The sequence below is a fragment of the Cyanistes caeruleus genome, chromosome 2 (assembly GCF_971803275.1).
Source record: "Cyanistes caeruleus chromosome 2, bCyaCae1.hap1.1, whole genome shotgun sequence".
Classification (NCBI taxonomy): Eukaryota; Metazoa; Chordata; class Aves; order Passeriformes; family Paridae; genus Cyanistes; species Cyanistes caeruleus.
The window spans coordinates 20919895-20934618 of NC_141702.1; the positions used below are offsets into that span (position 1 = coordinate 20919895).

General features: G+C 37.2%; 1 protein-coding gene across 18 annotated transcripts in view; it reads left to right on the plus strand.

The window, feature by feature from the left end:
* Window positions 1-14724, plus strand: part of ARHGEF10 (Rho guanine nucleotide exchange factor 10) — a 108159-nt gene that overhangs the window by 23301 nt on the left and 70134 nt on the right. For all 18 annotated transcript variants that reach the window (XM_086876016.1, XM_086876019.1, XM_086876007.1 and 15 more), the window contains 6 exons: window positions 5805-5975; window positions 7969-8259; window positions 9208-9271; window positions 10487-10566; window positions 11672-11728; window positions 14280-14443. In XM_086876016.1, coding sequence (XP_086732142.1) covers window positions 5805-5975; window positions 7969-8259; window positions 9208-9271; window positions 10487-10566; window positions 11672-11728; window positions 14280-14443 — 827 coding nt within the window. The remainder of the gene's footprint in view (window positions 1-5804; window positions 5976-7968; window positions 8260-9207; window positions 9272-10486; window positions 10567-11671; window positions 11729-14279; window positions 14444-14724) is intronic.

Here is a 14724-nt window from a genome sequence, read left to right on the forward strand (position 1 = left end):
GTAAATGGCCACAAAACACTGATTTTACTTAGCTGCCATGTTGGTTATTGGGTAGCCAGCCCTGAAAAGCATGCTGAGGCTTTACAAAGGAGTACAAGTCTGCTGGTGTTGCTCTTGCTTTTCTCTGGACGGCCTGGTTAATGTCTTAATGCTTTAATTTTAGACTTGATTTTTTGCCACTCAGTTCTTTTAAATTTTAGGTAATTAATACTTAACTTTTATCTCTGTGAGTAGTTTGTAAACTTCTAACAAAAAACACTAAAAAGGGTTTTTTCTATCTGTAAATCTCATCCATCCACAGACCTGGGCTTTATTTCAAGGAATGCAATTTTTTTGGTGTTAGGCATGCTGTTGTTAGAAGGCTCTCTGAAACTTGAACAGGCAGATTCATTACTCTTCTGACACTGGTTTTGAATTTGTTTTTTTATCCAGAAAAACAATATCTGTTGTGCATGCTCAACAACATAATTAGTATGTAGTGTATGTATTTGCAAAATACTGAAGAGGCATTTGTGCTTATTTCTTTGTTATTTATTTTCAGGGAAAGCCTGTTAATTCATGTGGTTTTGCTTTTGTTTCCATCACTAGAAACACTTTTTGCATGAATGTGTACTCTTTAGTTTGATTGGGTTTTTTTTAAACTGTTTTCCACAGAGACTGATAATGATAACATTGTGGTCATGCTTTGGATGTGTGTGCGAACTGTGTGTAATTAGCAGCATGCTTGTAGCGCAAGGACCTGGGTTCCCTGCAGTGCCAGCTTAGCACAACTGAGAGTGCATGGGGAATGAAAGTCCTGGGCTCTGATCCGCTTCCCATGGGAAGGAGTGCTTACTCGTGTGTTTTTGCTTACACAGTTTTGTCCTAGCTGTTTATTTTCCCCGAGCAGAAGAGAGACTTTCCACCTGTGTGACTCTGTGAGGAGGTGATCTATGGATGCCAGTGGTGTAGTGGTGGATGTCCCATGTGACTGGGAAGTGTCAGTGAGGGGCAGTGTTGGCAGAAGCACTTGCTCTGCAGGTCAGCCTTTCTTTCTCCTGCAGGATCCCTCCTGCCCTGCACCTCGCTGATCTCCCTGCGCTGGTGCAGGTGTCCTTTGAGGAAGGGCAGAAGAGCGATGTGTCAGCTGAGTACCAGAGTGAAAGAATATTTAACTGCAGTTTTCTGTCCTGGAACTGAAGAATTAATGGTCACAAGTGGGAGATGAGTGGGTTGAAAATACCACGTTGCTTTCTAGCTGTAGAAATGCAACCTAAGTAGTGCTTTCAAGCTGGGAGAAACAAGAGGCTGTCCAGTGGTGGGCAAGTTTCTTGAAACTTGTCTTCAAGTTCCTGCTGAATATGAGGCAGCTTTTATTTTACAAAGGTGGCCAAGCCTGGAAGCTTCTGCAGACACGAGTGTTTCCTAGCACAAGGTTCACCATCCTGACAAACTCCAACCTCTGCTATTAAATGTCTTCTGAAATAAGAAGGGAAGAGCTTGAGATCCCGTTTATCCTGGAGCACAGTCAGCAGGATATGTTTGGCCCCAAATGGCTAGTTTTACAAAAATAATGATACCTTTAAAAATTCAGTTGTTTCCTGGTATCTGTATGCTTTCAGTACTTATTTCTATTGTACACTTCCATAAAGAGCTCGGCAATAGAAATACAGGTTTGTAAAGGGAAGGGTATCTCATCAGAGAAATCTCTGGAATGTATCAAGGATAAATAATAAACATTTTGATTGCTATGTCTGACAGTTTATTTTGACTTGTAACCTGTGCAAGTTAACACATTTTATAATACCTAAAAATATTCTGTAGTAGTAGCATTTTAAATTTTTTACTAAAAATATTTTCTTATGTATTTAAAGATACTCAAGTGTTTGTAGAAAGTTGAAACATTTGGGGAATTCATTTGAAAGGAAGGTAGGTCTTTGCAGTTCTAAGTTTCTTGTTGCAATCCAAAATAATGTATTAAAAAGATAAATGTTTTAAAACTGCATGTTGTAATAAGAGCAGGCAACTCCTGCCAGTGTGTTTTAGTATTGTATTCGTATTTAGTTTAGTTTAGTATTGTATTCATATTTTTCACTAAATAATAACTACATATGTGCCATTTGAAGCATTGTACACTTATATTTAAAGAACTCGATAAATATTTTTAGTCGCTACTACCATGACTGATGAAGGAAATAATAGCTACATTTCTGCTTTTTGTTCCATAATAGCCTGTGAACTTTAAAAAAAAAATTGGGTACAACTGATTTCAAAAATGACATCCCTAATACACAGAAGCCTTCCTTCTGTATAATTTTTCCATAAATGGAAATTAAGAAATTTTCCATTTCTAAAAATATTTTTCAAACCTTAAAGCATAAATGATTCATATTTCTTGGTGGCAGCATGCCTGTTTACGTCCAGGGTACCCAGGCTTATTCTTACTGTGCTGAACTGTTTGTGTTATGGTTCTATTTCATTCTTCCTTTATCATGGTTTTTAATGGAAGAAAGTTGACTTTTTCAGTGGACTTCTGGGTCATCATGGATTTACAGCATTGCAAGAGGGGACAGACATTTGGGGAGCTTTTATTCTTTTCTGGTGTGTTCATATTGTATTCAAAGTGCACTTGATAGTACCTGCAGAGCTATTTTCTCTTACTTCTGTGTCACTAAAATAAACTGTTTAAGAAAACTATTAATGAAGCTTCAGTGACTTAATCTGGGCTTTAAAATTAATGTCACTCTTTTAACTCCTTAGCTATATTACATTGAAGTATAAATAATTTGAGGATAATAGATGGGAAGTCAAATGGTGGCAGGAATGCTTTGCAAGTCGCAGAGCAACTAAACATTTTTTAAATTTGCTTATGCCCCAGCAGGTCTCTGTAAACACAACCTAAGTGAGCTTATTTTTGAAGTAAACTTAAGAAATGTCATTTCACTGGATAACAAAGCACTGAAAAAGTCATAAGTCTGTGTGCTGTGCACAGTTATGAGAACATGTGTTCCTTTTTCTGATTCTAAATTAGCACTTTCATACTTAATTTAACTTGAAGACAGTTTTCCATTATATCAGATTTTTTTTTTTGGTCTTGAAAACTCCAGATGTAAATTTTTAGAAATGTAAGAATTTCCCTGAAGCATTTACAGAGCTCTCAGAGTGGCATTGCCATAAGATGAGCAAGTTCAATGAAATTGTGTATTCCCATTGCTCTGGTTGCACACAGAAAGCTAAGGATGTTAGTAGTGGTGAAAGGGAAAATTGGATTTTTAGTAACTAATTTAATTATTTGAAGTAATTCAAGACAGACACTGTCATTCTAAGAAATGTGTGATTATTACTTCAGAAAAAGAATTACTGCATTTTAAAATGATGGTAAAAAAAACCAGTTTCCTCTGTGTGTTTTTTGCAAGGGAGGGGGCCTTTGAAAACCTGCCCTCACACACTCATTCACCAAACTCCCCCTCTCCCTGCCTTTTCTTTTTTTTTTTTTTTTTCTGCAAGAACAGTTGCTTCATGCAGTTTTTGGCTTGATCCTTTTGATTTGCAGATAAGGGGTTGGAGGAACTGGGGCTTTCTTCATGAGCATGAAATTTTGCAAGATCTGTGATGGTGCTTATTAGCCAGATTCAGCCTGGGTCTAGCTGCAGTCTGTCTTCCTAATTGTAGCACTTAAAAAGAGCTTTTGTCTGTGTGTTGTTGTGACATAACACAAAGAACTGTGGAAAATAGGTATTTTCCAAACAGGAATTTGTCTGTTTTTTTGTGACATAGAATGTATTTATCTGCAGTTCTGATCAGCTCTTAAATTGAAGCAAAAAGCCCTCATCCTCTTTTTTTTTTTTTTTTTTTTAAATTTTTTTTTTTTGTTAAAATACTTTTTCCATCGACTGAAATAGTATGCCCTTGATATTACAAGCTTAAAGAGAATAGTTTTATTAAATGTGAGATGGAAGGTATCTGTAAATTTAAAAGGCTGAAGTTTATGCCTGCAGAATTAAGCAAATGTAGAAGTGATGCAGAGCTGAAATACAGTTTTAAAACTTTCTGAACTGAGGATAGTTGTTTGGCTCCTGTCTACCCTCTCTGACAGACAATGTATTCTTTCTCTTTTTGTCTCTTTTTGTAATCCTAACCCGCTGTCCCCTCAGTGGTGCGATTATGGGATCTCTCCAGGCTGTAGTGCCCATTTATCAGGTTCTGTGCCTTGTTTGTCTATGATGCAAAGTAAATGTTTTGAAATGAATGAAGGGGGGTGGTGTTAACAGCCATATCAGAAAAAAAATTAGATGTCACATCCATTTTGGTTTTTTTTAATCATATTGAAAAGACATTTTCCCCTCTTTTGTTTCTTTTCCCCATTACACAGTCAAGCAAAAGGTATTACAGTTTAGTCAGATGGATGCTGAATTAGGAAGAATGCCATGTTTGTCTTTAATCACTTGGACGAGCTCTGAAGAATTTCTTGCATCTTTCAGGAAAAAAAGAATTGCTAATGGACAAAGCAAAAATGAGAAGCCTGACTTCATACAGAAGAATTTTTGAAAGGAATTCATCCAAATGAAATTAAATGTCCTGCTGCCTCAGCCATAACACATGACAATAAATGCAGGATAACCTGGGTTTTTTATTCTGTACTGTTTTTGCAATTAGTTCACTTTTTCTCCTGCAGAGAGGCTGCATGAAAGATCTTGTTATTTGTGGCTGTGGTAAAATATGCTGGCTCAGCCTGAGCTAAGCTTTCCTGAAGAAACAGAAGCCTTGGCAGGAATGCTGATTACCATGACAATCTAAGCAGTCTAGAGCTTTGGGGTGTTGTGAGTTTTATCATAAAGATAAAAAATGTGTCCTGGATGGTAGGATAGCTGATAACATCATCATGATGCAGCAGATCAATTGTGTTTGCAAGACTTATTTTTCATTTTGTGTTACCTGAGGGAGGAGGGGGTGAACCTTATGACCTTCGGGTAAATTTTTATAACTTTTTTTATAAGTTTTTATGTACTTGTGTCTTTACATCTTTATCTTGTTTAAGATATTGTTTTATGCTGTAGGACATGAAGGGGTTTAAATTTTCATGGGTTTTCCCCAATGGCATGGGAGAAACTGCTGTGTACTTCTTCCTGCTCCCTCTCCCCAGCCTGATGTACAGTGCCAAATCTGTGCTACAGTATCTTCAAAAGCAAAGAGGAAAAAACCTCAATTCCTATTCATATTAGGGTGTCATTATTTCAGCCATTTCTTCTTCAAAGGTTCCACACCCTCCCTCCACCAGAGTGCACTTGTGTGTGGTAATAGGGCTAATAGCATGTTGCTTGAGGTCCTTGGTTTAAAACTGTCTCAGATTGGAGTAGGAAAAACAATCTGCTGGTCTCTGTTGGAGCGTGTGAACTCAGTTATTGTCACTGGTATTTGGGCACTGTTAGGAAAGAATAGACTTAGGAGTTTGATTTAAAAAGGAAAAATGACTTGAAATTATAAAGTTGCAAAGTCCCTGTGCAAATAAATTAATTGGTGAACTTTTCTTGTTTTAAAAATGGCTGTTTAGGTGTTCTTCTAAAAATCTTTTGGCTCATTATGAAAAAAGCAAGTGTATTTGCATTATTACTTGTTTATTTATTTTCAAGTAATTTCCTTGTTTGCACTAAAGGATTTATTGAAAACTGCATGAGGTTATCAACACATCAATCAACTTTTGTTCTGTTCCAGTAACCTAAAATTCTAAGGGTTCATTGTGTAAGCTTCATTTGTAATGTGGAGCATTTACTGGTCCCATGAGATCATTATTAAGAGCAAACAACCTAAGGTGTGTCTTTGCACAGTTCTAGAACATGAACCAAAAGCCACAGGTCCGAATGATGAAGAGGAGGACGAGGGAGAACAGTTTGACTTTGACAGTGGAGATGAGATACCAGAAGCAGACAGGCAAGCCCTTGTACCACCTATTCCTGGCCCTGGAAATAACATAGAGCCCCAAGAGGCTGGTGCTGCAGGTAAGTCAGCCTGTTGGTCTGTACCTCCACTGGGCTAAATAATCAAGACTGATCATAAGATGCCATCATAAGATGCCTTTTCTTGACAGTGCAATAAAAGTACTTTAACAAGACTTTTCCATGGTGTTATGGCCTGCCCCTGAGGGTAACTCAGGCTCTACTTTTTGGATCACTTAGAGCAGATTAGAGTGAAATGACACTGAATGGTTCCTGTTTGTAAATATACATGCTGGGTTTACTTTGGAACAATTTGGTTGAATTGGAAAGCATATATGTAGCCATTTTGGTTATTATTACATGTAGTAATATGGCGATATCAAAGCATAGAAGTGCCACCCTCTTAAGAAAAAATATAAGGAAAAAGAAAGGGTAAGAGTAGGAAGACACATAATCACCACCCATGGATCTGTGATGAGACCTGATTGAAGTGACATGTGAAAGTCTTGATCTGTCAGAGGTGGGTGAAAAAGCCCACATAATACAAAGTCTGGTGGGTTAATACACTCTCAGGTTCAGGTGGGAGTGCCCAAGCACCTCCTCTGTGATTTTGATCATCTTTTGATCAGGTGCAGTTCGCTGGTGGAGGGTGTCAGAAATGAGTCTGAGGGCACTTCAGTGGTCATTGGGAGTTTATGAGCTTTTCTAAGGCAGCTGCCTCCAATGTCAGTAAGCTTACATGTAAATGTGAGCTTCCCAGTAGGAACGTGTGTGTGTAAGGGAATGCAGTTTGCCATGATACTGTCTCCCCAAGGTCTGCTTCTTACTGGCCTCAGAGCCCAGTTTGTAGCCTCTGGTGGTGATAAGTTCACCCCCTCTGTCTTGACCAGAGGTTTGTCATTACACACCAAAAAACTCACTGTCTTTTCTTTGTGGGCTTGCAAACCGGGCCTCAGCAAAGCACCCAGGAACCTCTGAAAGCTGTCAATTTGTTTTGAGTCATAGTCCAGTCTCTCACACATGGAAATACGCTGCAAGTGTTTTGAATATTCCTGCTAGTTACAATCATGGTAGATCTAACAGGTAGATCTGACAGGGCAAGTGACCATCACGTCTGAATCCTGTGAGGTTTCCCATTCAAGTGTGATTTCCACACCAATGGGTTGGACATAGTCTGAGTGTCATGCTACAGGAAAAATGTATATCCTTGCTGGTCTTAAGGCACACCAATGTCTTGAGATAAGGTGTTTCACAGCTAAATTTGCTGGTTGCTGAGCTTGAGATGCTGTGCATAAAATAAGTGGAGTTTGAATGTATGAATTTCCTTCATAAACAGAGTTTTGCTAAATACTGAAACATTTTTTATTGCATATACAGATGTTCCCAGTGCTGAGGTGTAGTCTGGAAATTGCTGTATTCTGCTTAAATTGCTAACAGCTGATTTTGCTTATTTTGATCCAATTTCCTTTTGTAAATAGATTCATTGTGCTTATAGCAATTAAAGGTAGATAACTCTTCAGGTACTGTACATTTTGACAACCTGTAACTTAAGCACTATCTTCCCCTGAGCATCTGTTGCTTGCTCACCCTTATTGTGAAGTTGTGCTTACAGCTTAAAATCATTTGATCATTTGGGATGCAGTTCTGCAGTTCCCTTCAGAGGGGCCTGTGGTTCTGCTGTACCTCAGTGAAACTTTCCTTGTCCTCATGACTACCCCTAAAATATTTCTTGTGTTTGTAGGATTCAAATTCATCTAGAATGCTGATTTTAACCTTTAGGATTTAAAACTATTTTGACCTGTGTTTATGAGTTATTATGTCAGTTAAGTTACTGTTTTTCCATAGGCATCTTTGTGAACTCATTCTGCTTTTCTTTGCTCATCTGTAAAATGGGGATGTTGGCCCTACTGTGTGGGAATTTTGAGTCATAGGGTGTAAGCAATTTGTTTAGTAAAGATAGGTCAGTGTTTAGCATACTTGCAAAGAGTTATTAGAGCAGCTTGAGCAGGTATAAAAAAATTAAACTTTGTATTTTTGTTTAATCTTTCAACTAAAGGAGCTGATAATTTAGAAAACAGTGAGAAGCTGCAAACATCACAACCTGCTGCAGAAGGCACTCCAGCCAAAGTAAATCCCTACTCAGTCATAAATATTTCCCCAATCCAAGATAAGGATCCATCCTCGTCACCAGAACCAAGTCCCCAAGATGAATGTGCAAGTCCCAGCTTGTCCGGTGGATATTCCGTTCCTGTCCCTTGCGGATATGCTGTGCCATCCAACTTACCTTTGATACTGCCAGCATACTCCAGTCCTGTCATCATACGCAGTGTTTCTGTAGATGAAGAAGGTACTGTGTTTACACACCTTACTTTATTCAAAGGGGAATCCTTGGTTAATCTCAGGTACCTTTCCTGTATAGTGCTCACCCTGGGTGAATATCATTAATGCTAATTCCTTTTTAACGTAATGAAATCATTTCCAGATCCGGAGTTCAGTATTCAAGTCAAATGGTTTCTTCTCATATCTTTTATTGATTTTTTTTTCTAGTTCCTGGCAAAATTAATCGCCCTTTTACCTTTTCTATATGCATCTATATATATCTCTTCTATTTCTTTCCCTTTCCTATATTTCTGTTTATGTATTTTCCAATTCTTGTGGATTTAGAGTTGCTGTGGAATTTTTCCCTTGATGGTTTGATGAATTCTATGTCATCTAGTACAATTTTAAGACAGAAGAAGAAACTAGAAAGAGAAATAATTATGGATTATTACAGAAACAAGAGTTTCATTTTGTAACCAGAATTAAGAGAGTTGACAGCTTAATTTCAAGACAGTACGAAAAGAAAGCTCCCCATATCCTGCCTTTTTCTTTTTCGTATTTTGAATATACTTTTCTTTAGCTAGACAAGAATTCTTCTATAATTCCAATCTTTATTCCAGCCTTTACCTTTTAGGAATACTGTCAAGTTAAAGCAAATATTTGTGTGGTCCTTATTACCTGTATAGGAATATGTTTGATAGATAGAATTAAATGCATCAGGCATTTTAATTTCCTCTAAACAGATCTTCTAACAAATGGCTGTGTCTTTGAATTGCTTAGTTTTCAAAAATGCATGGTGTGAAGGAACTTGTATTTTTTTAAGAACAGGTGTAAGAATAAAACTATTACAAAGAAGAAATGGTTCTTTAGCTATGAACTAGTAAAATCAGTTTCTTATGCTAAAATGTGCCATTTGAGCCAAACTGATGTGTTATTGCAAGCATTTTCTTTTTCTTTTTTTTTTTCTACTTGGCAGGTACACAGTCAGCAACCGAAGAATGTCATTATAATTCTGTAAACCTGGAGGACCCTCAGAATAGGTGATTGCTAGTTCATCATGTTTTAATGATTTGTAAAACCTTAATTCCTAAGAAAGCTTGCATTTGATAAATATTTTATTTTGCTTGTGTGATGCTTGATCATGCAAAATCACCTTGTGTGATGTTTGTTGGCTGTTCATTGATTTGGTTTTTTTCACTTTCTTATTCCTGTAATTCTGTACTAAAATCAGCACTGGTGTGTGTAACTGCATGACACAATGGGTTGAATTTTTATAGAGTGATGGCAATGTCAGATGCAACAGATTGTTGGAGACTGTCTAGCCTGTTATTTCCAACAGGACCACTGCCAGTACTCCATCAGATAAACCATGACCTTGCTGGCTGAGCCTTCAAACCCTCCAAGGATGGAGGTGCTGCAGCTTCCCTGAGCAGTCTTTCCTGCTGTACTGCCTTTCCCCCTACCTCTCCAAATGTCCAAACCAAATCTTCCAGTGGGCAGTCTGTTGACCATTCCCTCTTTGTCTGGCATTAAAAAAAAAAAAAAAAAAAAAAAAAAAAAAAAGGCCCCAAAACAAGCCTAAACAAAAAAAAAAAAAAAAAGTAACCTTGATTCCATCACCTCTGTAGCTATCTTTTGGATAGTTGTAGCTGCTCTTGGATCACCCCGTAACAACCAGACTAAATAATCACCATGTCTTTTATCTTCTTCCTTGTAAACCAGGTGCTTTAGTCCCTGACTTCAGTGTCTCTACATCTTTCTAGAGGTAGCTTCAATTTCTCCACAGCTCTCTAGCAGGGGAGTGTTGAGAAGCCCAAACTAGACAAGCTGCTAGAGAGGCACCAGGTGGAGCAGGATAACAGTTTTGCCTGATGGCTCCAAATGTAACCCAGAATGTCTGTAGTCCTATTCACCATGAAAAAGCAGCTCTCACTTCACTGTTTCTGAGAGAATTTCCTGTGTTCTTGTAGATGAACTCAAAAGCAGAGTATTTTTAAAAATTGTAAAGAAATTGTTTTCAATTTTTTAAAAAATGTAAAGAAAGTGTTTTCAATTTTCTGACTAAAATTCTCAAACTATTAAACAGAATAGATTATTCATCACCCAACTATGTACTGAAGCAATATTTTTGAGTAATCAGCAGCCTTGGAGTGGAAACTAGAAGGCAGAAAGATATTTACTGCCTTGTATTCATGGATGTTCAAAAATGTTGTGGTGTAATTTTTAGTTCTTTTATTTTATGCCTCTTTTTCAAGTGAAGATAACCAGACCAAGAAAGAGGATGATGCCCTAGCCAAATGGGTTGCAGATCCTGAAAATACAGCATGGATGGAAAGTAAGTACCAGTGAGTACTGAAGTACAGCTGTGGAAGGTGTTCAGTCTTAAGTTGTGATCAGCAGTATGTGTGTGTCTATGTGCACAAGCAGATTTTATGGGAATGTCTGTGTTCACTTTTACTGTGTGTTTTCAGATAGGTGCCAGAACCAAGCTGTACCAGTTGGAACATTCAACAGTGTAATAAAATTGTATTTTAGAATAAAGTTAGCATTCACTTTTTCACCTTTTGGAAGGTGGAAGATTCTTGGCTCCATCAATGCATGTGCAGTGGAAATAAGTGGAAATAAGCTCCAGATTCTGATCTGCAACTGTATTTGAAATTGCTCTTCTTGTGCAGTAGTTGGCAAATAATTACTTGAAGGAGTTGGAAAGGAAGGAATTGCCACTGCCTGGGTGTGTCCTGTTGATTCTTGGCTGATAGATGCATTTTAAACCAGAACAGAGACTGTGTGGTTTGAGGACAGGTTATCCTGCCTATTCTCAGCCATTCCCACTGGGCTAGAGGTTAATCTTACATATTTCATGAAGTGACTGAAGAATTTACATTGTCATTCTGCCTCTTAATGTACTTTGATGATCACTACATTATTTAGTTTTGGTTCTTTTTAAAAGGTCAATTACAACTTTTCTATAGCCATTCAGTAAGGCAATGAGCAGCCTTCAACAGGCACAGAACATACCATACTTCTGTAAGAAGGAGGGAGAAATACTGGCTTTTGAAATGGATTTTTGTTTTCAGGCTACCAAAGGTCATCATAAACAATGCAGACAAAACTCTGAAATTTCACGAATACCATATACTGCTTTGTGCATTATTGCAATATTTAAATGATTAGATGTGCAAGAAAAATGCTAGTGGAAAGTGAGTCACATCCATTGTGTTCATATATGTCTATGTAACCAAATTTTTTTAAAATAGAATACAATATTTCGGTTGGAGAGGACCTACAGCATTTCTACTGCCTGGCCATTTCAGGGCTGACCAAAAGCTAAAGGCACTTTAAGGGCTTTGTCCAAATGCCTCTTAAACTCTTGGTCTCATTCAAATTCTAGGAAATTTCTCATTTGTTTTTTTTTTTTTTTTTTCCTGTCTTGATTTTAGACCCAGATGAAGTAATTTATGATGATGTGCCAAGAGAAGATTCAGAATCTGAACCAGGTTTGAGGTCTTTGTAATGCTGAAAGCACTGTAAAATGGAATTATATGCATGTATACTAAACAGATACGTTTGTTAAGTACCTAAAATATATGTAAATGGAATTAACATTGTGTCAATAATTGGTAGGTCTTAGAAAGTTCAGAATTATACTAACACTTAAAAGACTATCTCCTATACTGATCCTCTCAGAAGCTGAATTCTGCTTTGTTTTATAGATACTGTTCCAAATGCTTGATTATTCTGCATATTAGAGAATTACAGCATTGTAGCTGTAGAAAAAGGGTGTTTTAAATAATTGATGTATGATTATGTATCATTGTCATAGTTACAGAGAGAAGCTCTTTCCTTGAAAGTTCCCTTCAATATATAAATGCTTGATAGATGGAAGAGACGGTTCAGAGTGGCTGTTCACCATCCTTATTGTGACTCTACAGAAATGTTTTATTTTGGATTGGAAGTGCTCCACTCCTGATGGTTGTGACCATGTTTGGAGGGGCAGAACAGATCTCAAAGAAGTTGCTGGAGTCAAGATTTTTACCCTTACTGGGTATGATGGAGTTAGGGCTCAAGGAGCATATTTCATTGAGTTCTTGCTCAGGTTTGTTTAGCAGTTTTTGGGTGTAGTGAAGTCTGCTTAAAGATCAGTTGCTACTGACTGATCTTGTGTTTGAGTGAATTGGCTTATTGGTAGTTCAGCATCTTACTCGTCATGGGTCTCAGAGAGTGTAGGTATTTGATACTGAAATTGTTAATGGATCAAGAAAACGTTTAAGTTTTCTTGTGTGAAAACCATATTAATCTTTAAAGCTGTAACAGTTTCATTTCTTGTCCTTAGTAGTGTTCAGGCAAGGTGTTTTATAAATTATTACTGATTTTTTTTTTTTTGGGGTGGGGGGGAATTTATTATTGGAAAGTATTGTGTTACATTCATGGCTTGAATGCTTGTTACTGGAAGTTCCCTCAGTGGACTGTGTTACTCTGAGCAGGGACATGTTTGCACTGTTGCTATCAGTCAGGAAACACATACACCAGGCCCAGGTGGCTGAGCTAGGATATGGGATATGGAGCAGAGTTCTGCTGAGCATATTGGTCAGAATCTTTAGCTTAACCCATGAGACATTGATTAAAAGTTTGATTTCCATTTTTCCCCCAAAGACATTGAAAGATTCTGAGGAAATAGGTAGTAAGGGAAATTTCATCTTCGTACATTCATCATCTTGATGTTTATTATTTGTATATTTTGTCAGGGAGACACAACTATTCCAAAATAAGTTTCAGTCAGACAATCTAGATTAGCACATGGACAAGGTAAATTCACTCAGTCATGGGGTAAATCCTGCCCCAAAGCTGACAGCACAGGAATTAGACTTGCATATATCTTGATTTATTTTAATTTACTATGATGGTTCTTTTAAGTTACTCATTGTGATAGATTACCACTAAGATGTCTTCTTCAGTACAAGTATTTTAAGGACAGTCTTGATCTGCAAGTGGATTTAATTTTTTTTAAAAAAAATCTGAATCTTCCAAATTAGTCTAGAATCTGTGTTGATTATAAAGAATTTAATTAATGTTGATAATAAAATCCAGGGTTTAGATGGATGTGCAAAACATGGCAGCTTTTCTTTTGAGTATATATTTTTTCTCTGTTTAAATGAAACATCAATCTTAAAAGCACAGCTGCTGTTTACTGAGTTTAATAGGAGACAGTTGTAAATGTTGCATCATAACTTCTGACAATAGCGATCTCTGGCAGAAGTGTTGTGCCATGGCAAGTGCCCACACAATTCTCTACTTGTAATGACAAATGATGCTGCAGGTAGAGTGCATTCCTGTTTCCTGATAAGCAATTGTGTCTAAATTTTCCATTTTATTTTGAGTAAGTTTTATGTTCTTGACATCTGTGCCAATGGAAAGGCCCGTGTCTTTAACAGGAGGTACTTTAGTCAGCCTTTGCAATATAGATTTGAAAACGTTATGTCTTGAAAAGGTTAATACTTCAAATTTTTAGAGTAAATTATGAGCAAGGTAGCTGCCAGGTGTGGGAGGCCTCCAGTGACTGGTGGTGATGAGTCATAAAACCATTGTTTCTTGCTACTTTGGTCTGATATGTTTTGTTGGAAGTAGTGACATTTTCATTTGATTCTTGGAATACTTTAGCATTTATCATTTGAGCTGATGTCCCTAGGGACAAATGGCAAGCTTACAAATGGAAGGATGATGCTTCTTAGTGCAGATGTGCTTTCACAGCTACAGTTTAAACTTCCTTTGAAATTCTGAATCTTTGCGGGATCTGGACACAACTGTGTCATTTGAATAGCACATGTTTCTGAAAGGATCGTGGTGTGTACCTATAACACTTTCTTTAGTACTCTGTTTCAACAAAGACAATCTGCTTTGGCTATTTGAGTATTGTATTTAATTCAGATTTTTTAGTGTGCATACAAAAGTCTGTACAATTCTTTATAGCATATCCAGAACAAGTTTTTTGGTGTTCGACCAAACATATATTTCAGTGTAGCTTTTTGAATTTTGGTTTAATTCTTGCAGAGGAAATGATTTATGATGATGTTGAAAATGGTGATGATGGTGGAAACAGCTCGCTGGAATATGGGTGGAGTTCAAGTGAATTTGAAAGCTATGAAGAACAGAGTGATTCTGAGTGTAAAAATGGAATTCCCAGCTCCTTTTTGCGAGGCAACCACAAGAGACATGTATGTATTCTGCAGTGCTGCTCAGTCATTGGTTATCCTGATTTCCAATACTTGCCTTTCTCACCTGTATTTCTTTATTTCCTCAATTCAGTTTCAAATGCCAACAGCATCTTTTTAAAGGAGATATGAATCAGTGTGGAAGTGACAGTACTGACATAATGTAACAGGGAAAAAAGATGAAAATATTAAACAGACAGAAGCTTCTTACAAAAATGAAAAAACTCAAATTAGATAAAAAAGATATTTTTTTTTTTGTTTATGGGCAGTTCCTCACCTTCTCT